Source organism: Camellia sinensis, chromosome 2, assembly GCF_055761805.1.
Source record: "Camellia sinensis isolate YWXY chromosome 2, ASM5576180v1, whole genome shotgun sequence".
NCBI classification, from domain to species: domain Eukaryota; kingdom Viridiplantae; phylum Streptophyta; class Magnoliopsida; order Ericales; family Theaceae; genus Camellia; species Camellia sinensis.
The window spans coordinates 23,440,068-23,467,508 of NC_138962.1; the positions used below are offsets into that span (position 1 = coordinate 23,440,068).

The 27,441-nt window shown below is 36.5% G+C and overlaps 2 protein-coding genes across 13 annotated transcripts; one reads left to right on the forward strand and one right to left on the reverse strand.

Moving 5' to 3' along the window:
- Positions 1 to 239: 239 nt before the first annotated feature.
- On the reverse strand, positions 240 to 23,760 carry LOC114283042 (RNA-binding (RRM/RBD/RNP motifs) family protein). Of its 12 annotated transcripts, none has more exons than XM_028225862.2 (18): positions 23,114 to 23,760; positions 22,948 to 23,008; positions 21,993 to 22,029; positions 18,895 to 19,025; positions 18,662 to 18,781; positions 18,461 to 18,533; positions 17,483 to 17,616; positions 15,686 to 15,825; positions 14,357 to 14,407; positions 14,145 to 14,227; positions 14,001 to 14,055; positions 13,780 to 13,891; positions 4,328 to 4,847; positions 4,019 to 4,232; positions 3,786 to 3,856; positions 2,331 to 2,499; positions 2,107 to 2,236; positions 240 to 1,185 (listed from the first exon to the last, which is right to left on the reverse strand). In XM_028225862.2, exons 1-18 carry the CDS (start codon positions 23,210 to 23,212, stop codon positions 485 to 487), a joined length of 2,901 nt encoding a protein of 966 aa, XP_028081663.2. In that variant the 5' UTR covers positions 23,213 to 23,760; the 3' UTR covers positions 240 to 484. The 12 variants fall into 12 exon arrangements, with proteins under 12 accessions (XP_028081663.2, XP_082770061.1, XP_028081661.2 ...); XM_082913935.1 differs by having other exon boundaries at positions 18,461 to 18,548; XM_028225860.2 differs by having other exon boundaries at positions 18,461 to 18,560.
- Positions 23,761 to 24,126: 366 nt separating this feature from the next.
- Positions 24,127 to 27,137, forward strand: LOC114283045 (epoxide hydrolase 1). Its single transcript, XM_028225867.2, has 4 exons — positions 24,127 to 24,695; positions 25,382 to 25,561; positions 25,650 to 25,891; positions 26,807 to 27,137. Exons 1-4 carry the CDS (start codon positions 24,411 to 24,413, stop codon positions 27,045 to 27,047), a joined length of 948 nt encoding a protein of 315 aa, XP_028081668.2. The 5' UTR covers positions 24,127 to 24,410; the 3' UTR covers positions 27,048 to 27,137.
- The last annotated feature ends 304 nt before the right edge of the window (positions 27,138 to 27,441 follow it).

The following is a 27,441-nucleotide window of genomic DNA, read 5'->3' on the forward strand; positions in this document are numbered from 1 at the left end:
CCAGTACAGTCAGATTCTTCAACAACTGGATCTGTTGAGATGAAGATCGAGTAGTTGTCATTAAAGACTAGACGCTAGTCACCACCAAGCAAGAGCAGGAGAGGAGAGTGGGGGTCGGACAATTTAAGGTTGAGAGAGAAGGACCTATAGAATAGTTTAAGGTTGAGGGCAGAGCGTGAGGAACGAGGCCCCACAGGAGTTTGTTGCTACTAAGGAACAGAGAATTTGTACACTATAGATTGCTTAATTCAGTGTTCCTCAAAATTGTCAAAACTTCAACAAATCCACAGTTCATTATTTGCATCATCAACTCCTCACAAGAAGACTACAAAAATTGTAACAGAAATAAGGAATAGATGACGTGTACACAACAGATTGCTTAATTCTAGGGTTTCCTCAAAATCGTCAAAACTTTTAACAAATCCAGAGTTAATAATCTGCATCATCAACTCCTCACAAAAAGGCTACAAAAACTGTAACAGAATCAAGATTCGAACCATCTTCTAAGCTGTCTAGAATTTTGCTTTTCACCATTCGTTTTGCCAGAACCGTGCTGCAAAAACTTGTTTCTATATTGTTCAATGAGCATGTCAAGTTTGTCTGCTGCATCTTGCCCTAGTGCTTCTTTGTTGTTTTTTCCCCTTTTTCTTTTCTTCAAACTAATACCTTCCTTCTGTTGTTCGGTCTGATCTCTTGATTTCCACTTGCTCGTTTGCAGATCCCCTTCACCAAAAGATCGGGGCTTAAGAGCATTAATCCCCTTATTTTCACCTCGGAGTGATTTCTGATCCTCAAAATTTCCTCCATGTTGGTGATTCTTTAACCTCTGTTTTGAGTGTTCCTGCTTTCTCTCTGATGAAAACTTGTTTCCACTTCCTCTTGTGTGATCACTCTTCTGCTTCTTAGTAGCTCTGCCTTCTTCACTGGCAGCTCCCTGCATTACTTTTTTTTCCATTTCATCTTCTTTTTCAGTTTTAGAAGCCTTCCATGATTTAACGTCACCTTCGGATTTACGTTTTCTTGAGTTGTTTGGATGGGCATGTGAATCATTATTTTGATGTACAACTTGTGCATCATCTCGCGAACCCTGCTGTTGTGTTTCAAGCCTACTTTTACGGAGTTTCAATGTTTGAACATTATCAAGAGCAAACTCCACAATTGGACGATGCTCTGGGCCAAAAGTTTCTGTAAATTTGCACAAAATCGCATTTAAAATACATGAAAACTTTGCACCATAAATAGAGAGAAAATATGTATGTATAATATATACAGATACATACATATATATATATATATATATGCAAGAACTGAATTTTTTGGATTAAATTTTTTGAAAACTGCGTTTTTTGATTTTCGTGTTTTTTTGTTTTTAGTGAATATTTTTAAAATTTTAAACATTTTTTTTACTTTTTTAGATGCACCTTACTTAGATGTATCTAAAAAGTAAAAAAATTGTGAAAAAATTAAAAAATACATAAAAATACAAAAAAAATGTACTGAATTTTCGTATTTTTTTTGTATTTTTAGTATTTAGTGAATTTTTAAAAGATTTTTTTCACAAATTTTTTACTTTTTAGGTATATTTATGTTAGCTATGTCGAAAAAGTAAAAAAAAAAAATGCTTAAAATATTAAAAAAAATTCAATAAAAACAAAAAAAACACGGAAAACAAGAAAGTAGAATTTTCTGAAAAGTGTTTTTTGAAAAACCTAACCAAGCAAGCTATCATTGTTACACCCTTCAACTTTTTGAATGTCCCATCTTTCACAAATCCCACCACAGGATTATATACTCTTCCCTTCACACTTGCAAATTCCAGTTTAGATTGGAGATAAACAGTAATCACATTCATATATATGCACATTACAATTATATATTGTATATAAAAATATAGTGCATGAATGACATAGATCTTGATCTCTGATTATATTGGAATTAATTACCCAATGTAAAATGTAAGAATTACCCAATGTAAACAGATTCCCTCCCCCATATATGAACACTTCAGAGTCCAATAGATGCATCAACCCAACAAAATATATTGTATGCATCAAATAGTTTTCAGCTCTGAACTAGCCAAAGCCCAAAACAAAAGAAACACATTACCAGGATTATTGTTGAGAACTCTTAAAGCCACAAGTGCATGTTGATGCTCTGTAAACTCAACAAAAGCGACTCCACGCGAATGGTTCTGCTTGACAACCTCCCCTTTCTTTGAATCCTTCAAAAACTTTATCTGCATGGACAGAAAAATTAAGGGAAAATATTATATCATGTATGAAGAACTATATAGATGGTCAAACAATACCATTAATCACTGTGTAACTGACCTGTCGAATCACAGGTTTTTGCTTGGTAGCCCGAGATGTAACTGCATTCATACAAAGCTTCTTAAGTACTTTTTCAGTCATTGACTTTGGTATATTGTATATAATAAGTCTCGTCTTTGAAACATGAAAGTTTGGAGATTGAAGCTTAGTCGCCTTTTTCTTTTCCAACCTGCAGAGTTTGTAGCATTAAACCCTTGCTGAAGAATGTGAAATTTCATAAAAGCAGCGTAACAGCCACATCTGAGTACGGAGAAGCATGGCACACATCATGTCAGGGGGAAAAAAAACTATAATTCGGACAAAACATATATTGTGCAGATTTCTCTGTTGGCAGTTCTTGGTTATTCTCAACAGTCTTCTTCCCTTTATTTTTATTTTATTTTTTCCTTCAACAAAATTCCATAAGATTTCTATCAGACATCTGTCTAATGTTTACGGAAATTTACCCATAAAAAATTAAGTTCGTTACAAATGACTTTATTGACGAGAAGCAAATAATGAAATAGCATACTATGGAATAGTGGACAAAATGAGTTGGACCGAGTATTGCTCATCTGCACTATCAATTTTCTTTTTTATCTTGAGGGTGCTGTGGGGCGAGGCTACAGGGTAGGGTCTTAAGCCATGATTTGCTATAGAATAACCCAAGAATTGAGAATAGATTCCATGTGAAACTTGATGCATAGTTTGCTTGTCTCAGGCTTAGGCTGTGAGAGCTTTCCAGGACCAGACCCATTCAGCCAGTGCCAAGGATACTAACAGAATGGCCAGCCCTCTCATTATTTCTTAGATGTTAACTGACTGAAGTTGAATCAAAATTTTCTTCTTTACTTATCTTTCAAAACCTATTTTAAAGGTTAGTTCATCAATATCAACTTTTTCAAATTAAAATCTACTATATTCCAATAAGCCATTGCTCGCATAGCATTACCTCTAGTTAGTCTCATCAATGCACAATTACATTCAACAATAAACCTCATCTAGAAGTGAGAGTTGAAGGGGTGTAATTAACACCCAAGCACAAGACATACCCTAACCAATGTTTTGTAAAATTAAAAATTAAAAAACCACAAAAGCAAAGTGTCCAGAGCACTAAAAGTTCCTTTTAGGGAGGTTTGAAAGAAAAATAAAAAGAAGAGACAAGAAAGAGAGGGGATAGGAAGGAGCACTTCTCCTTGCCTCTCCTTTACACAGCCATTCGATTTATCACATCTGATTATATAACTTCGACTCTAGATTTATTAGAAACGTAACAGAAAAGTTTAAATGGCCAGAATGGTGAACTTAGGATTGACAAAATGGATCTCCAGGGTAGGATGTGTTATGTCAACAATTTTAACCCTCCCTTGTGTCCACATTGGTTAAGCCACAAGTAGACCAAGAATTTCTTCTCACTGTAACATGTTTCACTTTTTATTATGAAAAACAAACTTAACTATGACTCTTAGTACTTACGATTGGCGCTTCAACATGTCACTAGCTGAAACACCTTCAGCAGCTGGAGTCCCCTCAACTATAAGACCTTCCTGTTAAGGAAAAAAAAGGATTTTGTTATAAAAAATTTTAAAAAATGAAATAAAGATAAATCGTATGAGAAATGATCGCATATAGCCAAATCAAATTGTAAAAACAACAGCCCAACATCAGACACACAAGCAGAGATGAAAATGGAGAGTTAGGGAACTGACCTTTGCAAGGTAAAGATTGCGGTGGTCATGATCCTCCTTTTTGGTCTTCTCCAAATCCTTATCATGAGCTGATTTCTTGTCCAAAGCCCTCAAAACTTTCAACTGTCTACCTTTTAGCAAGATTCCCAAACCAGCTGCAGCATTGGCTGCTGAAAATGCTGCATCCGCAGCATCAATTGTCTTAAACTTCAGAAATCCAGTTCCTCTTGGTCGCCTGTGGACAGATATATAGCATAACAAACATTCATCCATTGAAAACTAAATACAAATATAATAATTACATTGAAGGATAAAAAATCCAATCCGTACTTGGTGATTTGATGAAGAACAGGAATGAAGGACTGCACTTCTCCAAATCCAGAAAAACGTTGCTTCACTTCTTCATTATCAACGTCAAATGGAAGGTTGTTTATGAAAATTGTTCTCTGCAAATCTTCTACATTTGCCTCTTTAAGATTTGTCTGTTCGATTTTTTCAGAATTAACAGGTTTTGTTATATCTGATAGATTAGCAGACCCACCAGATGGCTTGTTGGGTACATCATTGTTTTCATCAAGCTCATTTCCCTTGGATAGGTTGGAATCACAATCGAGAGAAGGCATTCCTTTAGTTGAGGATGAGACCAAATTCTTAAGAACTTTCCTTGCAACATCTGCTTCCTCATCAAAATCAAATTTAGGAGGGTTGTCTTCTTTTTCTATCATATCAGAGTCCTCGGAAGCAATTTCAACCCCATCAGATTGTTGGGTATTTTCAACATTATCCGCATCACTATCCTCCAAATCATCACTACTACCGTCGTCATCCTTTTCATTTCCATTCTGTTGTCCTGTAAATCCACAAGTTATGCATCAGAGGCACGAGAAGCTAACATCCTCAACTTCATAGTCAAAGATATCCAGCCTCTTTCATATAACAATCCAACAAAAAGGAATGGCCAAATACAGGTAAACCCGTCCAAGTAAGTAATTGCGTGAACCATAAGGTTGTCAGAGAATGAAAAACTGCAGTGTATAAAAAAATTGGCAGAAGCGAATGCATTAAACATTCTGTAATTTGTCCACTGAATTTGAATACTATGTGGTTGAAGCATGATTCTGAGATGGTCTACACTCTCTCAGCTATTAGCTTTCTTTTATGGAACTCTTTGGCTTTTCCAGTTTTGCAAGGCCTCATTTAGTTCCTATGTAGAGATCTGGTAGACACTCTACCTCAATAAGAACTAAAAAAATTCCAAAACAAGATTACTCCTACAGTTACACAGTGATATTAGAAAGTGCAAAAAAAAGAAAACTTCTTTCTCTCAAGAAAGCAAGGAGGGAGGATGATCTGGTTGATAGTACCATTTTTTTTAATAAGTAGGTGGATATTACCACATTAAGAACTGAAAAAATTAAAAACCAAGATTATCCCTACAGTAGACCTTTTCACTCATGAATCCAGTTGGAAACAAATACAGTAAATGCTCTAGGAATACTCCATAAGGTGATCCCATAAGGATTGTAAATGGTTTCTTTATCAAATTTTTTTTTAGTCTTGCTGCACCTATACATCAAGGCCACACATAGGCCATATCCTTGAGCCCATTTTTCAAAAGGGGTTTCCAAGCAGCTTGTCTTTTTTTCCTTTTTTTTTTTTTTTTTTTTTTATAAGAAAAGATTGCATTCAACACACCAAAAGGAGCGCAGCCTCTGTACAAAGGGTTCCAAGCATATGATGCAGGGCTCATCCAAATAGAGGCTCTAAGAAAAAGTCTTGAGGCTCAAGTTAATGTAACAGACTTCCCCCATGTCTCAAGTAGGCATCTTAGTACTAATCAGTATATATAGAGCTTCATACGGCAGAGCATGCCAGGAAAAGAAATGTGTCTTGTGGTCCTTCATGACACCAGAGAAACAAAACTCAAATTAGAACCTTTTGCCCATAATAGTAAATCCAGCCAAACTTTCCTAGTTTTTATCAATCTTGAGAAAGCATATGATAGAAGGCCTCGAGATATAATCTGGTGGGTGTTAGAGAAGAAAGGGGTGACAAAAGGTTACATTGATTTGATTAGAGATATGTATAAAGGTGTGGTGACCACTATTAGATCGCCTGCTGGAAAGACGAGTGGATTTCCAATTATTGTAGGTTTACACCAAGGATCAACCTTAAATCCTTATATTTTCGCTTTAGTTATGGATAAGTTGACAAGCAATATTCAGGATGATGTATCTGTTAGAATATATTAGTAGTATATTGGCTAGCTGTATATGAGCGGTCTACCAACCAGCTTTCATAATGTTGTTCCATAGTGCATTGCCTCTTTCGGCCACTTTTGACCCCTCTGTACACACTCTCCCTTATAAAGGAGAGTCTTCTCTGAACATTGTATATACACAATGCATTAATATCAATCAATACATATAATGTATTCTCTCTTTCTCTATACATGAAATTAACATGGTATCAGAGCGGGTTTAGAACCTAGTATTTTCGCTTCACCGGCGGGTGGCAACCTCACCTTAGCCGCCCGCCGGACCTTAACCTACTCCACTGTCATCTCTATCAATACATATAGCCTCCAGTTCGCCGCCACCAAAGGCAACTTCTCCACATACAAAGATCAACCTCTTGTTAAATTCAATGTATAAAGAGAGAAATACAGAGAGAATTGTATGTATTCAATTGATTGATCATTCAGTGATTTACAACACACTCATTTATAGAGCGGAAAGGTGGTACACATAGGATACTAACTAACTAAAACCGAAAGCAGAAACATTATCATTAGTGGGACAGCTGGACAGCTAGATATTGCACACTAATATTACATTATTGCTATGTTATACTAATAACACTAACAGCCCCCTCAAACTCAAGGAGGATAGGCACTAACCAACTTGAGTTTGGAGAGAGTAACAAAACAAGAAAATAAACTGGCAAATAAAATAAAAGTGGATAGGAGACACTGTATGGTCGTGTCAGACCGTTATTGAAGACACTGTATGGTCGTGTCGAACCGTTGTAGAAGCTAACCTGAATCAATGTTGGGACAGTTTATGGGGCCATGCCAGACCGATGTAGAAGCTAACCGGAATCAATGTCGGGACAGTTTATGAGGTCATGCCGGACCGTGTAGAAGCTAACCGGAATCAATGCCGGGACAATTTACGAGGTCATGCCGGACCGTTGTAGAAAATACACTGTATGATTGTGTATATAGGCTGCCCAAAAGATATACATGTATATATATATGTCGAACCCTCAAAAGGCGCGCCCTCAAAAGACGCGCCCAATTCATCAAAAGTCGTGCCTGATAGAAATCGTCAAGCGACGAGCCATCAAAAGTCGCGCCGGACACGCGGCGATGCACGTGATCAACAAAGCGTCGTGTCGTCCTCTTCGTCATTGTCTATATAAATCGAGGCGGAGGTTGTGCAAACCAAACTAGTCTGAAACCTCTGAATATCTTCGTTCTGAAACACTCTGCAATCAACCCTTTCTGACATTACCAGTCTGAAACACTCAGCAACCCAGAACATGGCCTCTTCTTTCCGTGGTCTGCTCACTCTCTTTCCAGACCTCAACGAGTCCACAAGAGAGATAATTGGTGCGGTTGCCCTTGAACCTCAACCAAGCGCCCCTGGTTTTGCTCCATTCTGTGGAGCAAATAATGGCAGCGCAATCGGATATTGAGGCCAATCATTATACATTGAAGTCATGTGTGGAGACCATGACTGCGGTCACAAACTTGTCGCACTGGCTTCAAAATAGGACAAATGAGGTGCAGCAGTTAAACGCCCAACTGGCTTTGCTCCAGCGCATGTATAAGGATGCGCGAGCAGAGATATGTGTGCTGAAGGCGGAAAACAAGGAGCTGAAGCGGAAGGCCACCGTTATGTTTAGATTCGGAGGTCCGCCATATGCTGCGATGGAGGAGCAGGAAGGAGTGAACGTGCTCGGTGGACTAGGAAGCACTGAGACCGAGCTGGCACGGGACACCCAAGATAAAAGTAAGAAGAAGAGACTTGCAGTAGAGTAGAGAAGGGAAAAAAAAAATCCCTCCTGTGTGAGGGAGGTTTTTTTTTTTTTTTTTGAGAGTAGAACTGTGCTCGGGATTGATCCCCGATATGAATAAAACAAATGTGTTGTGCAAACCCGGATGGTAGGAAGGACATGCAGAAAAAATCAAGTGGTGAGAATGTTTGATTTTTTTATTTTTATTTATTTTTTTTTTTTTTTCATGTGCGTGTGCTTCTCTGTATCATAGTCGAGAGAGAGAGAGGTTGGTTTTAAGTAAGGGGAATGATGGATATGATTAAAGTGGGTCTAGTGGAGAGAAAGGGACCAAAGAGAGAGGGAGTGGGTTGATTAAAAATGTTTTCATCACTTCGACTCGCCATGGCAGAGGAAGTTTCGAGTAGTGGAGCAGCATGTTGGAGCAACATAGTGAAGCAGAAAGCAGTAGCACCAAAGCAAAGTCCGGCACAGCGTGAGTGCGGCGGCGGATAGAGGTGTCACGCTGGCTGGGAAGGACGAAGCAGGCGGCGAAGAGCTCGCCGGAGGAGGAATCTTCAAGGCGGATGTCGCAGCGGTCCTTGCAAGAGACGACACGGAGGCGGCCGGACCAGATCTTGTCGGACTTGAGCCACTCACCGCACTTGTAGCCGTTGTGGTGGCGAAAGACGACAGAGTTACTGGTCTACAAACTTTACTGCAATGGTGGATCTAAATTGAAGTACACAAAAAGAAATGAATACAGGTTGGCTGCAGCTGATGATAATGCAAGTGAAGATGAGATCAGATCTGTGAATCATGAGAGACCAAAAAAGAAGTCATCATAAGGCATCCCCTGTGCATGTTGAGACTACGCAAAATGGGAAAATCGATTGCATCGCTAGACACACACATTCAATGGTTGATGATTTTGATGGGGATGAACATGCATCCGCCAACTCCAATGCAGGGAGTATGTCCAAGTTGAAGGAACTTGTGAAGAAGCACTCTGAGTTCATTAGCTACCCAATCTATCTCTGGACAGAGAAGACCACAGAGAAAGAAATTAGTGACGATGAAGATGAGGAAACAAAGAAAGAAGAATTTCTAGTATGTGTTTGTGGTATGCGTTGAAAAACTCCAGCGGGAAGGGAAGGCAAGGTTGCCGGCCGGCTGCCCGCCGAAAAGAAAGGAATATAGGCCTAAATCTTATAGCTCTGATACCATGTTAAATTCAATGTATAAAGAGAGAAATACAGAGAGAATTGTATGTATTCAATTGATTGATCATTCAGTGATTTACAACACATTCATTTATAGAGAGGAAAGGTGATACACATAGGATACTAACTAACTAACACCGAAAGCAGAAACATTATCATTAGTGGGAAAGCTGGACAGCTAGATATTGCACACTAATATTACATTATTGCTATATTACACTAATAACACTAACACCTCTCTCATGGGGTAACAAAGATATACATACATGGTCTCTCTCTCTCTCTCTCTGTCTCGGGTTGGAGGGGGAAAACATTTCTTTGGAAAACATGCACACAAGCTCTCTTCACACCGCAACAGTGCTGCAATCTGTTATGGGGTTGGCAAAAATGGTGGTTGTATTGACATCGGTGGGCCGCCGTTTTACATGGCTATTTATGATCCATGCATGAGTTTGACTCCAACTAGACAACCACAATCTCACCAAGTCAACCCATCACCACCAACCCACCTCAAACCGACTGGATCTTCTCCACCGATACTGGCTCACCTCTCTGACTCAGTCCCTATCTTTTGGCTCCACCTCGAGTTCCTTCTCAACAACCTCCACTAGCTGTGGCTCTTGCGCCTCATTTTCAATAGATTCACTTACTGGTTGCTCCTGTGGTTGGTTTTTTCGCACTGTCATCGACAACTGATGGCTCAGTGGCATCTTCCATCTTTGGAATCTACATCCTTAATCTCCTCATCGGGTTTCTCTCTCTCCTCACTATTCGTCGCCGCCATCGGTGGTGGCTCCGACTACAACTCCACGTGGCGAGGCTCACCACCAATCTGTTATGGGGTTGGCAAAAATGGTGGTTGTATTGACATCGGTGGGCCGCCGTTTTACATGGCTATTTATGATCCATGCATGAGTTTGACTCCAACTAGACAACCACAATCTCTCTCTATCTCTAACAGAAATGGCGATGGCGAACTACGACCAACACCACCATCACCGCCACTTACCAGCACCACCTTCACGCCCAACTCCTTTGAGTCGCTGTCCTTGACTCACCCAGTCAACCCATCACCACCAACCCACCTCAAACCGACTGGATCTTCTCCACCGATACTGGCTCGCCTCTCTGACTCAGTCCCTATCTTTTGGCTCCACCTCGAGTTCCTTCTCAATAACCTCCACTGGCTGTGGCTCTTGCGCCTCATTTTCAATAGATTCACTTACTGGTTGCTCCTGTGGTTGGTTTTTTCGCACTGTCATCGACAACTGATGGCTCAGTGGCATCTTCCATCTTTGGAATCTACATCCTTAATCTCCTCATCGGGTTTCTCTCTCTCCTCACTATTCGTCGCCGCCATCGGTGGTGGCTCCGACTACAACTCCACGTGGCGAGGCTCACCACCAATTGTCTCGTCGACGAGCTTCCACGCCTCCGCCGCGCTCCCGTCGCGATCGGCGTTTCCCCCTTGCCGTGCTGCTACCAAAACACACCATTAATTTGAGGGATAAGGGTGTCTTCTCTCTCATGGCGATGAACACCACTGAAGCTCCCTCTCATGGGCTCTCTCTCTCTCTCAAACGCGGCCTTGTAGAAATCTACAGCGTCGTTGGCCTTCGGTGCTTCGATGAACAGCTAAGCCTTCATCGCCGAGAAGGTCACCACCTTTGAGACTCTAACCTGACCTCACTTCTCTCTCCATGGACCAAACTTCTAAATATAATATCACCCACTCACTTCTTTTTTTTTATGATGAAAACATTTTTAATATTTTTACTCAATCCACTCTCTCTCTCTCCCTTTTGGCAGTTTGAAAACACACTTCTCAATCTCCCTCTCTACTCAAGGGCATTTACCTGCTGTACCTCACTGGTCCTATTCTGAAGCCGGTGAGACAAGTTCGTGACCGCCGTCATGGTCTCCACACATGACTTTAATGTATAATGGTTGGCCTCAATATCAGATTGAGTAACCATTATTTGCTCCACAGACATCATAGGAAAGTTCAATGGAGCAAAACCAGTAGGGCTTGGTTGAGGTTCAAGGGCAACCGCACCAGTTATCTCTCTTGTGGACTCATTGAGGTCTGGAAAGAGAGTGAGCGAACCACGGGAAGAAGAGGCCATGTTCTGGGTTGCTGAGTATTTCAGAGAAGCAGCAATTTCAGACTGGTAATGTCAGAAAGGGTTGGTTGCAGAGTGTTTCAAAACGAAGATGTTCAGAGGTTTCAGACTAGTTTGGTTTGCATAGCCTCCGCCTCGGTTTATATAGACAATGACGAAGAGGACGACACGACGCTCTGTTGATCACGTGCATCGCCGCGTGTCCGGCGCGACTTTTGATGGCTCGCCGCTCGACGATTTCTGTCGGGCACGACTTTTGATGAATTGGGCACGCCTTTTGAGGGCTCGATATATATATACATGTATATCTTTTGGGCAGCCTATATACACAATCATACAGTGTATTTTCTACATCGGTCCGACATGACCCGTAAACTGTCCCGACATTGATTCCGGTTAGCTTTTACATCGGTCCGGCATGACCCTGTAAACTGTCCCGACATTGATTCCGGTTAGCTTCTACATCGGTTCGGCATGACCTCGTAAACTGTCCCGACATTGATTCCAGTTTATATAGACACGACCATACAGTGTCTTCTATAGTAGTTCGACACGACCATACAGTGTCTTCTCCAACGGTTCGACACAACCATACAGTATCTTCTATAACGGTTCGACACGACCATACAATGTCTCCTATCCTCTTTTATCTTATTTGTCAATTTATTTTCACGTTTTTGTTACTCTTTTCAAACTCAAGTTGGTTTGTCACTATCCTCCTTGAGTTTGAGGGGGAATGTTAGAATATATTAGTAGTATAGCTATATATGAGCTATCTACCAACCAGCTTTCATAATGTTGTTCCTTAGTGCATTGCCTCTTTCGGCCACTTTTGGCCCCTCTGTACACACTCTCCCTTATAAAGGAGAGTCTTCTCTGAACATTATATATACACAATCAATTAATATCAATCAATACATACAATGTATTCTCTCTTTCTCTATACATGAAATTAACAGTATCCTGCTGTATACTTTTTGCAGATGATATCGTGTTAGTGGATGAGATTAGAGAAGAAGTTTACACTAAATTGGAGATTTAGAGAAAAATACTTGAATTTAAAGGATTTAGGATAAGCAGAATTAAGACAGAGTATATGAAGTGTAATTTTAGTAATAGTCACAATGGAAGTAGAGGAGAAGTGAAAATTGATAACCAAGAACTACCTAAGAGTAAACATTTTCGTTATTTAGGAACGATTATCACGACTGTGAAGGAGATTGGAGCAGATGTGGTCCATATAATTAAGGCAGGGTGGCTTAAGTGGAGGAGTGCGTCTGGAGTACTGTGTGATAAACGAGTAACCATTAAATGAAAAGGAAAGTTCTATAGAACGGTTATTAGACCAGCGATGTTTGTATGAGACAGAATGTTGGGCAACTAAGAAACAACATGTAGATAAGATGAGTGTTGCTAAGATGAAAATGCTAAGTTGGATGTGTGGCAAGACTAGAAAAGACAGAGTTAGAGATGAGTATATTCAAGAATGGGTAGGAGTAGTTCCGACAGAAGATAAGTTAAGAGAGAATAAATTGAAATGGTTTGATCATATACAACAGAGACCAACAAAGGTAGTGTTAGGGGAAGGGGTAAATCTAGATTGACGGGGATTAGTGTAGTAAATAGAGATATGAATTTCTTTAATTTGACTAACAACATGGCATTGGATAGAGTTGAGTGAAAAAGAATGATTCATGCAGCCAACCCCATTTGATGGGACTTAAGGCTTAATTTGGTTTGGTTTGATTTGATTTGTTGTCCAAACTTTCTCAGCTAGAATGCTTTCAAAATTAGTACCAATCAACAATTTCTCTATATTCTTCCAGTCAAAACATTTGAGAATTACATTGGAGTTGCATCAATGACAATCAAAATGTAAGGCTGAGCTACTTTTATTGAAGCTCATGTATTGTTTGGCAAAAGTAACAATTAAAACAGCTACTTAAAAATTGTCAGATTTCTTGCACAAAGCTGACAAGTATGCTTTGAAAGATAACAATTGAGAGATGATGGCCCCACATTCAGTTTACAAACTATAAAAATGGAAAGAATTGAAAGGGTAAAGAAGAAGCTCCTCAGCAAATAATACATTCAGCTATAATGAGACTCAATTGTCTTCACCAAAAAAATGGCATAGAAAAGATTTGTTGTCAATAAAGGATCACGCCGGAAGTACGAAAATATATACATGTATAATACACGGTGATTCTCCAAAAACTATTTGTATAAAGAAAATTTTCTCCCTCAAATTCATCTTCCTTTAAATTTCTAATATAATATCAATAATTCGTCCAACCTTGAAGAACAGAAAAATTAGCACTAAACCAATAGAGACAAGGAATAGAAAGGAAGTAAACATCGATGTAGAAGATAACTTATCAGGAATAGGAGAAAACTGATTACAAGATTATCGAATACTGTCAAAGACAACAATTACCATCTTCTGAAGCAACTGAATGAGCACCGGTTTCATACATTTTCTTTGAAACAGCCCAATCAACGGCAATGGGTCTTTTACCAATTTTTTTCCCATTAAATTTCTGAATGGCCTGACAATTGGGGAGAAAGATGGAAGGAAAAAAAATTAGAAGGTGTGACCTGGTTGAACTTCAAAGCTTTCACAGCATTTGGTGTAAATCATGTATTTAAAACCCATACATTTTCTGCTTCCTGCTTGCATGTGAACTTAACAAATGCAAATCCCTTTGAAAACCTGACAAGGCAGCATAACTAGTATAAACGATACGAGGAGATGACACATAATGGACAGCAAAGAATAACACTGGGACAATTAAAGTATACCCCGTCTCAGAATTTTTTGGGATAAATACATCCCATACAAAGCCTGCTGATAAAAACATATCTTTTATCTCATTAACAGTAGCCTGCATTTACATTTTGCAAACTAGTTTAGAGGTAGAACTTCTCCAAAATACACAAAATCACACGTACAAACATATATGCATACAAGTATACATATAAAGATGAACAGTGATACTGTTGATTAAGTCAACCTTAAATGGAAGGTTTCTGACAATAAGCTTCCATTTTTGAGTCTTGGAACCCTGACCACAAATTCAATTGAAAAACAATAATAATTAGACTGTTAAGCATAAACCATAAAGAATGAATGATCAAATAGCAAGCAGATGTTTTCATCACTGTCTGCCAAGGAATACTCTCAAATCACCTATAGCCAGAGCCTAGGTGATGGTGACAGCCCCCAAGTCACCTATGCAGTTGTCTGATGCATAACTTATGCATAGTAATATATATGTATGCATTCAGTTATCGCTAAAACATTAACTACAAACAAGCTTTAAAAATATTCTGATATTGAAGAGAATGTAAACATAACAAACTAAAGAAGTACTAAATTTTCTTAGCAAAAAATTACCAGACAAGAAAGAAAATGGAGAAGTGTTACGAGGAGATGGAAAACATCAAAAGCGAATTGACAGCTAAACCCAGGGGAAACATAATTTTGCCACAATGAGCAAAGTAATTTGCAACTCACATTGAAGGACCTATAAGACTATGACTTAATAGCAATAAGGGAGGGAATCGGGTGTGTGGATGAAACTTTTTCTTTGAGACATTAAAAAAATTTATTATTCCCATTTGTTCCCCTCTTTAATTTAAACACAGCATGAAGTCATTAATTAGTTTGTTATTCTAATAAATCCTATATACATGTGACAGATGAGCAAATTTATTTTAAAACCAATGATCTTAACTACTCAAATGAATGAATAAACAAATTACATCATCCTATTGAACTCAAGCATTGACAATGAAGCAACTAGTCAAAACTTTGAAATTATAAGAAATTTAGACATTGTGCTTGTTTACAAGACGAGATTGGGGGTATACACTTTGTCGCTGGGATGTCCCCTAGGAGACGTCTCGAGTTTTATGCTAACACTAAACACATGTAAAGTGAGAAGGAAAAAGAAAACAAAACAAAAACAAAAACTCAGCAAACAGATAATAACATAACATACAAGAACCAACATTTTATTTCCCAGGGAAATCCCAAAAATCAGTTTAGCCTGGTTTCACAATTATACATCATCAAATAAAGTGTCTTCAACGAATTTTTAACTATCCCTTTCTCCTTTTAGCCAAATTTTCAAAAACTTAGAACATCGAAACTGCCCACTTAAAACATCAGCGAGCACCTAGAGCACAATATATGATCAATGCATTATTTCATATATTTTTGCAATAAATTTTCCGTCCATGACATCCATGCAACACAAACTAATAAATGGAATCCCTGCCAGTTGGATGCTAAAATACCTCATTTATCATTCAAAACATGGGAGGAATATTATTATTACCTCTCCACCTAGTTGGCGTGCCCAAACAAATCCTCCACTAATCTCTTTTTTGTGTAACATTGCAACACAATCACGAGCTGATTTGACACTTGTATAAAGTACAGATGAAGCATCCATTCTGCACCCATCTCGAGCAAGCCCTGGAACAATTTCATTATAGGAAATTTACATAACAGATGATGTTCAGAATTAAACTGCTGCAATTGAAACACAAAATGCGATTGATAATAAGAAACTAAAAATAACAGAAAACAGGATAGGAAAAAGGAAACTACAATGATGATAAATAAGATAATTAATAAATTAAAGTTGAAGTTGTTGATGTGTGCAAGGAGTCTTTCTTTCCATATCCCCTTCCTTTCATTGTTGTACTAGGCCACGAACTCTTGACTCCTGTTTGCATGACTGATGCTTGACCACAACAATTCTGCTCTTTTATTTCCCTTTGTGCCACATGTCCCTTTCTTCGACCACTACTCCATTATAGAGACTCATGTAAACTACCATTCATTTTGTTTAGGAATTGGATTTCCATCTACATCCACATGTCCCACATTTATAGTTGTTAGAGATATACAGGGGACTATTTTTAATAACTACCTATGACTCCACATTCACTTTTCATGTTCCCATGTTTTGTTTTAGTGATTAGTGGGTCTCTTCATATGTTTCTGTATGTTTGCCACTTGTCACACATAACAACTTACTGACCATGTCCAACACTGTAGTTCACAATAATATGTATCACCTCTGTACCTCACTACTCCATAACCACCACCTGAGCACCTTGGACCAACTTAAGCCACTACAAAGCCTAGCATGAGGCCTTCCTTAAGTACTCTCAAGGCCTATCATACTCACGGCAAGTCCAGTAAAACTCCCTGAAAGAGCTTTTTAATTCATTGTAAGGCCAGTTTAGTTTCGTGAGGCCTGTCAAACTCCCTGAAAGGCCTTTCAAATTTACTGAATGCCCGATTAATTCACTACAAGGCCTATCAGATTGCAGCAAGGCCTTATTCCTACATACTAATCTTTAGCAAACCTCTGTTCCAGGCCCAAGTGGCGTGTCTTTTGTCACTACTGATCCTCCACGCTAGGATTGTCATTTTTGGTACAAACAGATTCCTAAAGATTCTTCTTCCTACTCCTATTTGATTAATTTTCAACAAGGTACCATATTATCCAGCCCTTACCTTTGAAACATTGAAAACCTAAGTTCTGGAACCTAAGCCCCAACCTCAAGAACCTGAAATTCCTTGCTGCTGGAATTCCAAGAGTTTCTCTATAGCATAAAAATCCAGCAACCTCACACCTTTCATTTTAGACCTCAAAAACATCCCTGAAGTATTAGCAATTTGATATTTAATCCATCTTTGCAGTTTTATCTTACCCTTTCAACCATAAACCCTGAAAACTAGAGCCATAGCCTAAAATTCTCATTGAGAAGACAAAGGAGATAAAGGAGGAAACATTACATCTAGTGCCTCCAATCCATCTTTATTCTTTAGTATTTAATGGTCATTTTGCTAGTATTCCAAGTTGTGATGCAAGTAAAATTACGTAGTGGAATGCCAAAATGATGTCGACTCTTGCATAACATCATACAAGAGATGTGACTCACGCAAACAGTGACATAATAATACTAAATAAGTGATGTACATCCTACAACATCATAGTTAAGTAATTTCAAGTTTTTTGTGTGTAATATATAAGCATACTCACTATAAAAAGCTTATATTATTCAGCTGAATATGTAGAGAGAAATAAATCATTTATTAAGAAAATTAAATATCTCACCGTGGTGTTCCAGCTCTTCCTTTGGAAGGGGGTAAGTTACTGAACATACAGTACCACATTCTCTGGCATGACGGTGAACATCCTCTGCAATATCAGCATTAAGAAGCCCACCCAATATGACTGTCCTAGCAACCCTTTTCAACATCAACAAAAACAAATACAGTATGACATGGCAATTGATTGTGTTACAAGAAGAGAAACATATCAGAAAAATAGTTATGCAATAGCTAGCAGAAAAATATAGCATAATCAACATTGATTAACTAGCCAAACTTTAGAACTCAACCTCAGCATGTAGGAATTTAAGTTTACTTATTGGAAGTTGGCTATGCAAATCCCTTTTCATCATCAGCCTAAGGCCATAAGTTAAAATCAACCCTAGTCAGAACAAGAAACAAGTAGTACATTACCAGAATTTTAAGATGAGGTCACAAATTCCAAAAATAGAATCATTTCAACCACTTTTTAGACTGACAATGGTGCTTGAAAATTTCACAAAACACATCAACAAATCCACAAAACCTTAGCATACACCAATATCAAATTCAAGAAGGAAAAAATGGCTTCTTGTAACTAGGGTACCACATATGCCACATAAAAACATGTGGGATAAGTTTTGTTTGCCAAATTAATTATCCATGATCAGCCAGTGTAGACACACTTTGATAATCTCGAAAAAAATAAAAATAAAAAAGGAAGTAAGAAGTGACTGTAGTCCTCCCTTTTGATTATAATTTTGGTATCAAATATTTTTTGACTTACTGTCTAAGACGCTGCATCTTTTTTGCAGATGACAAATCTAATATAAGAATATAATATAAACAGTAAAAACCTAAAGTCTGAAAACAGAAAGACATTAGAAATAATTTTTTGAAGACTTGTCCCTCCTCCAGCTTATGCCCTATGATCTCCAACCAAAAATTCAGCGAACATAAGCCACCTGGAGAACTCCCAACCCAACTAAGAATAATTCAGTACCTCTGCTTTTCTGAACCTCTTCCTTCATTAGTTATCTCCTTCAAAACTGCTGTTGCTGTTGCTTTCCTAGGTTCTGCTTTCCTAGGTTCTGCAGATTCAACTACATCAATAAATAAATAAAAATTAATGAACATTGCAAGAGTTAAACAATGAATGATAACAAAAATGAATATATTAGCTAAGAACATCAGAGTGCAAAACCTATTGCTTCAAATTTTGAATCCGTTTCTTGAGATTTTGAAGCCAGCTCATGCTTGACTACCCCAGATGAAAAATCACCCTTGTCATTCTCTGTCTTGATTGGATCATATGAGTGAACTACTAAACAAAAAGATCACAATGAAAAGACAACTTAGCACCACAACTGAATATGTGCACCAATGCATGCATGTCTTTGATTGAGTGTCCACAAAACAACAGTGAGGCATATCAACCTTGATTTCCCTTTGATCGACGTTGCTCCAGTGGAGCACGATGCATGGCATGTTTAACTCCTATTTTCCGGCCTCCAACAGATGAACCATTTTTCAACTCAATAGCTCGGTTAGCATCTTCTGTCACAGCACTATAATTGCATGCAAAGTTGCAATAAACTTAGGCTTGGTTTGGGGTACACTAAATAATACAAAAAGTCAAAAAGTCACTATCCTATTTAAGTCACATCATCTTATTTAAATCACATCACCTCTCTAACACATCACATCAAACCCAACCCAAACCCAACCCATATAAGCCAACAAGTCAAAAAGTACACTTTTTTAGAACATCCCAAACCAACCCTTAAAGTGAAAGCAAAACAAAAACAAGAAGTAAAAAACAAAAAACAAAGCAAGCAAGGTATTAACCAAAATTTTCACAATATCAAGTACTATACCATCAGAAATTCAGCTAAGCACTTATATAAAGCATTGATAATTGAGAAAGGAGAAAAAGGAAGCGTAGGGATGTACCATAATAAGTGCAACCAATACTACATTTGTACATCACAAAAAATATGCACTATAGACTATGAAGCACGGGTACGCCATGGGTACGTTTTTGGGTACTCTGGGGTAAAAAATGAGATTTTCTATACTTTAAAGGGTACCGGAGCAAATTTTTGTCTATTTAAAAAAATTATATAAATTTGGGGTTCTTTTGTAATAAATAAAACTTGAAACAAATTAAAACTAGGGTTCCTGAACTTCCTGGTTTCAGTCGATCATCTCATCATCTCCTTCGCAGAACAGAGACTTCTTCTTCATCGATCTTCCTCCTCCTCTCCTTCACAGAAAAGAAATACGTAGAAAAGAAATACGAAGGTGCTGATTCCAGTAAGTTTAGCTTCGATCTTCCTCCTCTTCTTCTTTGATTCTTCTTCTTCTTCTTGCTTTCAGATTTTTTTCCTCTTCTTCGCAACAGATTTTTGTTCTCTTCTTCGATTCTTCTAGATTTTTTTCCTTGTTACTCTTCTTCGATTCTTCTAGATTTTTTTCCTTGTTCTCTTCTTCTTTTTCCAGATTTTCGATTCTTCTTCCTCTTTCTTTCATTTTTTTTTTTCCACATTTTTTATCTATTCTATCCTCTCTTTTTTCCTTCATTTTTTTGATTTGTTTCTGACCTCTTTAATTTTTTCTTTCTTTGATCCTTCTTCTCCTTCCTTTTTCTTGAATTATGTACATATACATACTCTCTCTGTCTCTCTCTCTCTCTCTTACAATCAATTTGAAGATGTTGGAAGATCAGGCGGCATCTCTGTTGCAGAGATACCTCGGCAATTGAGTCAGAGTTCTCAACAAAGAAGCTCTCAAGATCAGTGTCTGGAAAGGGTTTGATTACTCCTTCACTTCTTCTTTTTCAATTTCAATTCGTGTTTTTTTTAATAGATTCGATATCGTGATTGGTCGCCTTCTTTATTGCTGTGATTTTGAAGTAGAGTAGAGTGCATGCCCAGGGAGAAATGGTTGAATGTTTAAAATGACACAACTTTGATTGTTCATCATTATTTTTTTATTTTCAAATTGTTTTATTTAGACATAGTTTATGAATTTTGTGATTTATTTATAGGGGAAATATTACATTAGTGCAAATCAGTGAAAAAATTTATAAATATTAATAATTAAAAGTGTAAACTTTTTTATAAATTTATTTATTTTTCTTGATATTGGTATTATTGAAGCATGATTTACTCTTTTTTTTTTTCTTTTTTTTTTTGTAATTTCTCTTTTTAATTATGTTGTTGAACTTTAATTTGTATGTTGGATGTTTAGCTTTAAAAAAAAAATTAGCGTACCTTAGCCGTACCCGTACCCTACTTTTTTTAAAATTTGCTGTATCGGCGTACCTGTACCCATATCCGTACACGCACCCGCACCCGCACCCGTGCTTCATAGACTATAGAGCATGCATTAACAATGCACCAGGTTAAACCAAACAAGTTAAAGAAGACATAAAAATCTTGTCATATTTAATAAGCTAAATATCAACAGAGAACCAATAAACAAATCAATAAATTTAGTTTTGCCATGTTGCTGTGCCAATTAACATAACTGCATTCTGTTGCAACAGAATTCGGAAAATGTCCAGAGAACAAAAATCAAATGAAGAAACCTCTTCAACTTGAGCCACTTGGCTAATACAGGAGAGAAACTAATCCAGCTCACTAAGACCTACCTGGGTAGAACAGATTGCACAAAAACCAGCTACTTACCCCATGACACTTTGTTCCTTACGCGGGTCAACATTGTATCTGACCCAGTCAGGGGCTCTGACTGCTAGATGACAGGTCCAACCGGCCCAGCTGAGACAGATAAATAACAATGGGCATGTTTGGTTTGTCTCTCAAAGCATGTTTTTGGAGAAAAAATTCTAAAAACATGTTCAGTTGAATTTTTTTTTTTTTTAAAAATTCAAAATCACTTTTCTCTCTATTACACATGAATCAATCACTTTTTCTCTCTCCTCTCTCCTTCTCAATCACTTTTTCTATCACACCCATCTATTCAACTATAAAAAAATATCAAATCATTCCAAACTCCAAAACTTTTTTCAAAATATACAACCAAATAAATTTTCAAATTTTCTAAACTCTCTCTGGAAAACTATTTTTGAAATAATATCTCAAAACACAAACCAAACAAGGCCAATAAATCTGGCCTCTTACAAGTCGGTTTTCATTTATCTACTCATCAAATTTTCCTCATTCAGATCCTGTTAACTTGTACAGAATGTTAGGTTCAATAACTTGAAAATAGAGTTGGTGGGGAATTTATTAATTTCTTTTCTAATTAATGAACCAACCAAGGTTTACTGAGTTTAGAAGAATGTTGCAACACCCAATAATATCAAATAAAACCACCTTAAGAAAGAAATAATGTACAAGTCTCACAATTTGGGGAAAGGAAAAAAAAATTGTTACATTACAGTCTGAACAGGGTGAGAATTATGATTGATATATGAGGCAATGAAACACATAACTTCTTGCCGTGGTAAAGAGAAGCCTTATACTGAATCACTGACAGAAAGAAGTAAAAGGAAGTAAGAAAGAACTTACAAATGTACAAAACCAAAGCCACGGTGTTCAGTTGACCCTATGAACATGAAAAAACAAAAAGAAAAACTGTAATTAGTAATAGTAGTTATCAATTAACTGCAAACAATATTGAGCCAACTATCAAAATAGGCTAGAATAAGGCTCTTTTTGCTGCAAATTTTGAGGAAAAGAGAAGAAAATAAATCACAACTTTGAAAGCCCACTTGATAACTGGACCCAGTTCAATTATTTAGCTCATCTGAGTTAAGTTCTTATTCCAAGAAACAAGCACTGTAGAGAACCTCTTTATTACCAATGCTCAGTTTGTTTGGATGGAACACATATTCTGCATTTAAGTTCTCTCTTTATTACAGACGCTCAGTTTGTTTGGGCCGAACATATTTTCTGTATTTTCTGGTGTTTGGTACAATAGAAAACCAAAGTAAAACAGGAAACATTTTCCATAGTTAATGGAAACCAAGCCTATTTGTGCAAAAAAACGATTTTTCCTTTTAAAAAGCAGAAAACATTTTCCAAACTACAGGCTTACCAATCTCACCACACTATTATCGCTACTCTCACCTCCACCACCACACCACCATCACCACGGCCACTACCACATCACCATCACCTCCACCCCACCACCACGCCGCCACCTCCACCTCCACTTTTGTTCCACCACCACCAAATATAGAAAATGTTTTCCATTAGAAAATATTTTTCGCCCAAACAAACATAGCGTTATTAACTGGACCTAGTTCAATTATTTAGCTCATCTACGCCAAGTTCCTATTTTCAATAAACAAACACTGTAGAAAACCCAGTAATTAATTTTTCTTTCTTTTCTCTGTTAACCAAACAAACAATGCAAAACAAATAAACACTAAAGCACGAATTGAACACCAAAAAAAAAAAAAAAAAAAACAGCCAAATTGGTGAAATGTAACAAATAGAACTCTTTGATTCAAAAACACACCTTTTTGCGTAACCATAAAGCATCGCCTTATCGGACCGACTTCACTGAATGTTTCTTCAAGCTGAAACATCAAATAACCAAAACCAATCTCACAATTCATACCTAATACCAAAACACATATCCATACAAAATACATATGCATATATTTTTAGAGAGAGAGAGGTGCCTGAGAGTTGGTGAAAGAATAGGGGAAGTTGGAGACGAAGACAGTGTTAGGACTGTGTTTGGTTTCGCCATCTTGCTTCATCTTCTTGTTCTTTCCCATCGTTGTGTTGCGGAGGAGAGAGAGAGAGAGAGCAAAAAAACCCAACCTAGTTGCCCAAAACGTCTCGGAGATCTAAAACCAATGAAAATAGGGTTTTGGAACTTGGGTCGGGCCACATCGTCATTAGAGATGTTATGGGTCGGGTCGGTTTATTAGGTCTAAGGTTGGATGAGCATGATTTAAGCCCAAGCCCAAGATCAAGTGCTGATCAGTTTTATGAAACCCAGCCCTTTCTTCTTTCAACACAGCCCAATACTGTTCTCTCCATGCGCACATTGTGTGCCATTACCGCCTATCAAAATCCGTTTTTCTTTTTCTTTTTCTTTTTTTTATTTTAGTATTTTTATAAAAATAAAGAAAATTTTCATTTTTAGGTCCAATGAAACAACAAATATTTGAAAATTTATAATAAAAAATTTAAAATTTAAAAATTCACTGAAATTTTTTTTTTGAATTTTGTTTTAATTGCTTTTTTAAAAAAAGTTAAATCATTTTAGAACTGTCAAACCTAAAAAATAAAAAAGTAATGAAACAAATTTTAAAAAAAATTAGAAAAATAAAATACAATTTTGTATTTGTTGCCAAACAAAACCAAAATATAATATAATAATAAAATACAATTGTAATAGCAATATTGATAAAATTTCTAGTCTAACAAAGATAAATTATTCAGTAGTGTTGGAACATAATCAAGTGGTGCTTAGAAGAAGTTATGATTAGAAAAAATAAATAAATAAAACTTATGATTTTATATAAATGGTGTTACACATATCAATTAGTATATTAATACATACCATAACAATGTAATTTTAAAATTATGAACCCTATTTATTATATAAAATATAACGACTCAAAATTAATAAAATTATATCACATCATCTTATATACTAATTGATATGACAATTTCATTTCATATTGAGACATGAGTAATAGTAAAAGGATGGCAATTGATAATTGATTAGTGATGGAGACATGTCAGTGCCCGTGAGTTTTTTCCTAACAACTCACACCACTGAGACGCCATTGTCAAAAACACGAGTTTGACCTTTGAAACTTCAAAGCAAGAGCCTTGGGGAACACTTCTTCAAGCTTCAAATACTATCTTGGAAAATCAAAATCCACACAAACTTGTTCCATCAACATAAAAAAAAAAAACATAAACAACACCATGATCTCAGCTTAAAAAAAGTTAGAAAAAATGAGCAGTGAAATTGTACACAGAAGGGTTCATACCAATGGAATATGGATCCATTTTGCGGAGAAAGGGAAAGGACCTCTTGTTCTCCTCATCCATGGCTTTCCTGAGCTCTGGTCCTCATGGAAGCACCAGATAATCCATTTGTCAGAACACGGTTACCGGGTCGTCGCACCCGACATGCGAGGTTATGGGGACTCAGATTGTCCGCGTGACCCTGCCTCGTATACGGTTTTCCATCTTGTTGGAGACTTGGTTGGCCTTCTTGACGAGCTTGGAGAAAAACAGGTAAATATCTCACTCCCCCATTAATGCAAATTTTACTTTTTTGAGGTTGCATGTTAGTTATTTGAGGTATTTGCCTTTGCTATCATTTTTCTTAGTTGAGAAAGCTAATAATCTATTAATAACATCTCAAAGTATCCATTTGCTAATTTCAGAATAACTAATTTATTTAAGTTATTTTTATCCCAAAAACTTACAAGTTATAACAAATGTTCTGGCAAAAGTATAATAATAATGATATCTTCATGTTTCCCATAAATTTCTTTTGATACTATGAGGCGAAGTTTGACAAATGATTTTTTAAGTAATCTCCGCCTCCTTCCCCCAAAAAAAAAAACTATTTCAACTCAAACCAAACCAGGCCAATTCAAGAAATAGTTTTAGAGTTTCACTTATTTTAAATCATAGAATCATCCAGTCCAGTCTATGTGATCATCCAATCTACCACGGACTTATAACGTGTAAGAGAAAAGGTAATTTTCACAACAGGTGGTCAAGTAATTATAGAGAAGTCTGACCCTAGTTCTATCACCATGCAAAATTGGGTACCACAATCATACCCCATGGTTCAACTAAAGGCATAAAAATCTAGATTAGTTATCATATAGCCCACATTCAGTTCAATGCTACAAGCACATCATTTGGTATATGAAGTTTATGTAACAGAGTGTTGTTGTGCTCTTATATAGGCATTTGTGGTAGGACATGACTGGGGTGCTCAAGTTGCTTGGTACCTTTGCTTATTCAAACCAGATAGAGTCAAGGCTCTTGTTAACTTGGGTGTTCCATACAGACCAAATTCCCCTATGAAACCAACTGAATTCTTCACCAAAATGTTTGGAGATGGGTTCTACATTTCTCAATTTCAGGTAACAATCTGTCTGTGAATTTTTTGTTAATTTCCATTGTGAAAAAGCATTTCATAACATATATTGAGTGTTTTCTTTTGTGGTATAGGAGCCGGGAAGGACAGAAAAGTCATTTTCTCAATACAACTGTTTAACAATTCTAAAAAAGTTGTTGCTGATTGATGGTCCTGATCTTCTAGCAGCTCCTCCGGGTGTTGAAATTGTAGATTTTCTTGACACTCCATCTTCATTACCTGCATGGATTACAGAGGATGAGCTCCAACTCCGAGCTAGCAAATTCGAAAAATCAGGATTCACTGGTGCTTTGAACTACTACCGTGCCATGGACATGTAAGGTTACTCTCATCATTGTGGGATTATATTTTTTTTTTCCAAGTAAGGTTATATTAAATTTGAAATAAAAAATAAATTTTACAAAAAAAGTAGAAGAATCTTTTCGTTTTCTTTTTCTTTTTTTGTTGGGTTAGATAAATGAGAAGAAAATAAATAGATAGTTGTCAAAAAATATCTGTTTTGTTTAGTTATCCACAAAAAATTAAAGGGGGGATTATCAAATAAATGAAAAATAGGAAGGAAAAAAAATTACAAATCAATGGAGAACAAGTGAATTTTTTTTTTTTTTTTGCATTTATGATTGTTTGATATTCCTCCAAATATAAACATGTAAAGGTATTTTAATTTTTCTTTTCTCTTCAAAAATTCAAGATTCAAAACGTAGCATACATCTCATATATTATTTTATAATTTATAAATGATTTTGTTTAACAATAATAAGGATACACAATCCAATAATAAAAAATGGTATAAAGAATTGTTTTTGGAAATTGGTTAAAAGTTGATTTTTTTACTCCTTTTATTTTTTGAAAAAATATAAAAAAAAATAAAGAAATAATGTGACCTAAAATAGGTTAAAAGTCAAAAAGTGACTTTTGTGTCATTTTATGAGATTGAGTCCTGGTTTGGCATTTGTATTAGAGCTAAATAATCACAAAAAGATAATTGATTATAGAAGCCAATAAGAAAAAATATTATTTTTTACCCATAATTATTATACTTTTGTTTTCATAAAAATTAAAAAAATCTCAAAACAAAAACCAATACAACTAAAAATGTCAAATTAAAAAAATCTCAACACAAAAAAAATTAATTAAAAAAGTTAATACCAAATGAACCTAAATTTTGTATCCTAGATTTGATGAATTTTGCTTTTCAACTTGATGACTTTTTTTGATGACATGAGTGTAGAAATTGGGAGCTCTTGGGACCATGGCAAGGTGCCAAAATCAAAGTACCTACAAAGTTCATAGTTGGGAACAAGGATGTAGGGTTTCAATCATTTGGGACGAAGGATTACATAGAAGGAGAAGAATGCAAGAGCCATGTACCTAACATGGAAGTGGTCGTTGTTGATGATGGCCATCATTACATCCAAGAGGAGAAAGCTGAACTTGTTAATAATCATATCCTGTCCTTCTTCAATAATTAATCTCAGCTGTAATCACTACTTTTTTAGTAGTTATTTTGATGTTAGTGATATTGACGTAAAAAAATATATCTTAACTATTGAATTCGTGAATCAGGGTGTATTTGTGATATTATTGTAAGTGACACGCAGGTTCTTTTGGGAAGACATTAAAAAAAATTAATTTTTTAATTTTTTTAGTCAAAAAAATCAAATTTTTTTTTACCCAAAATAATCCAATTTTTTGTCAAAAAAATCACCAAAAAAATCAAAAAGCTAAAAAGTCAATTTTTTACCAACTTCTCAAAACACCACTAAGTAATTTTTACATATTTTTATTTTTATTAGTTATAAATAAATTTAAGGATGACTCAAAATAGTGTTAATTGACAGAAATTATTGCATAGGTAAGAAGATC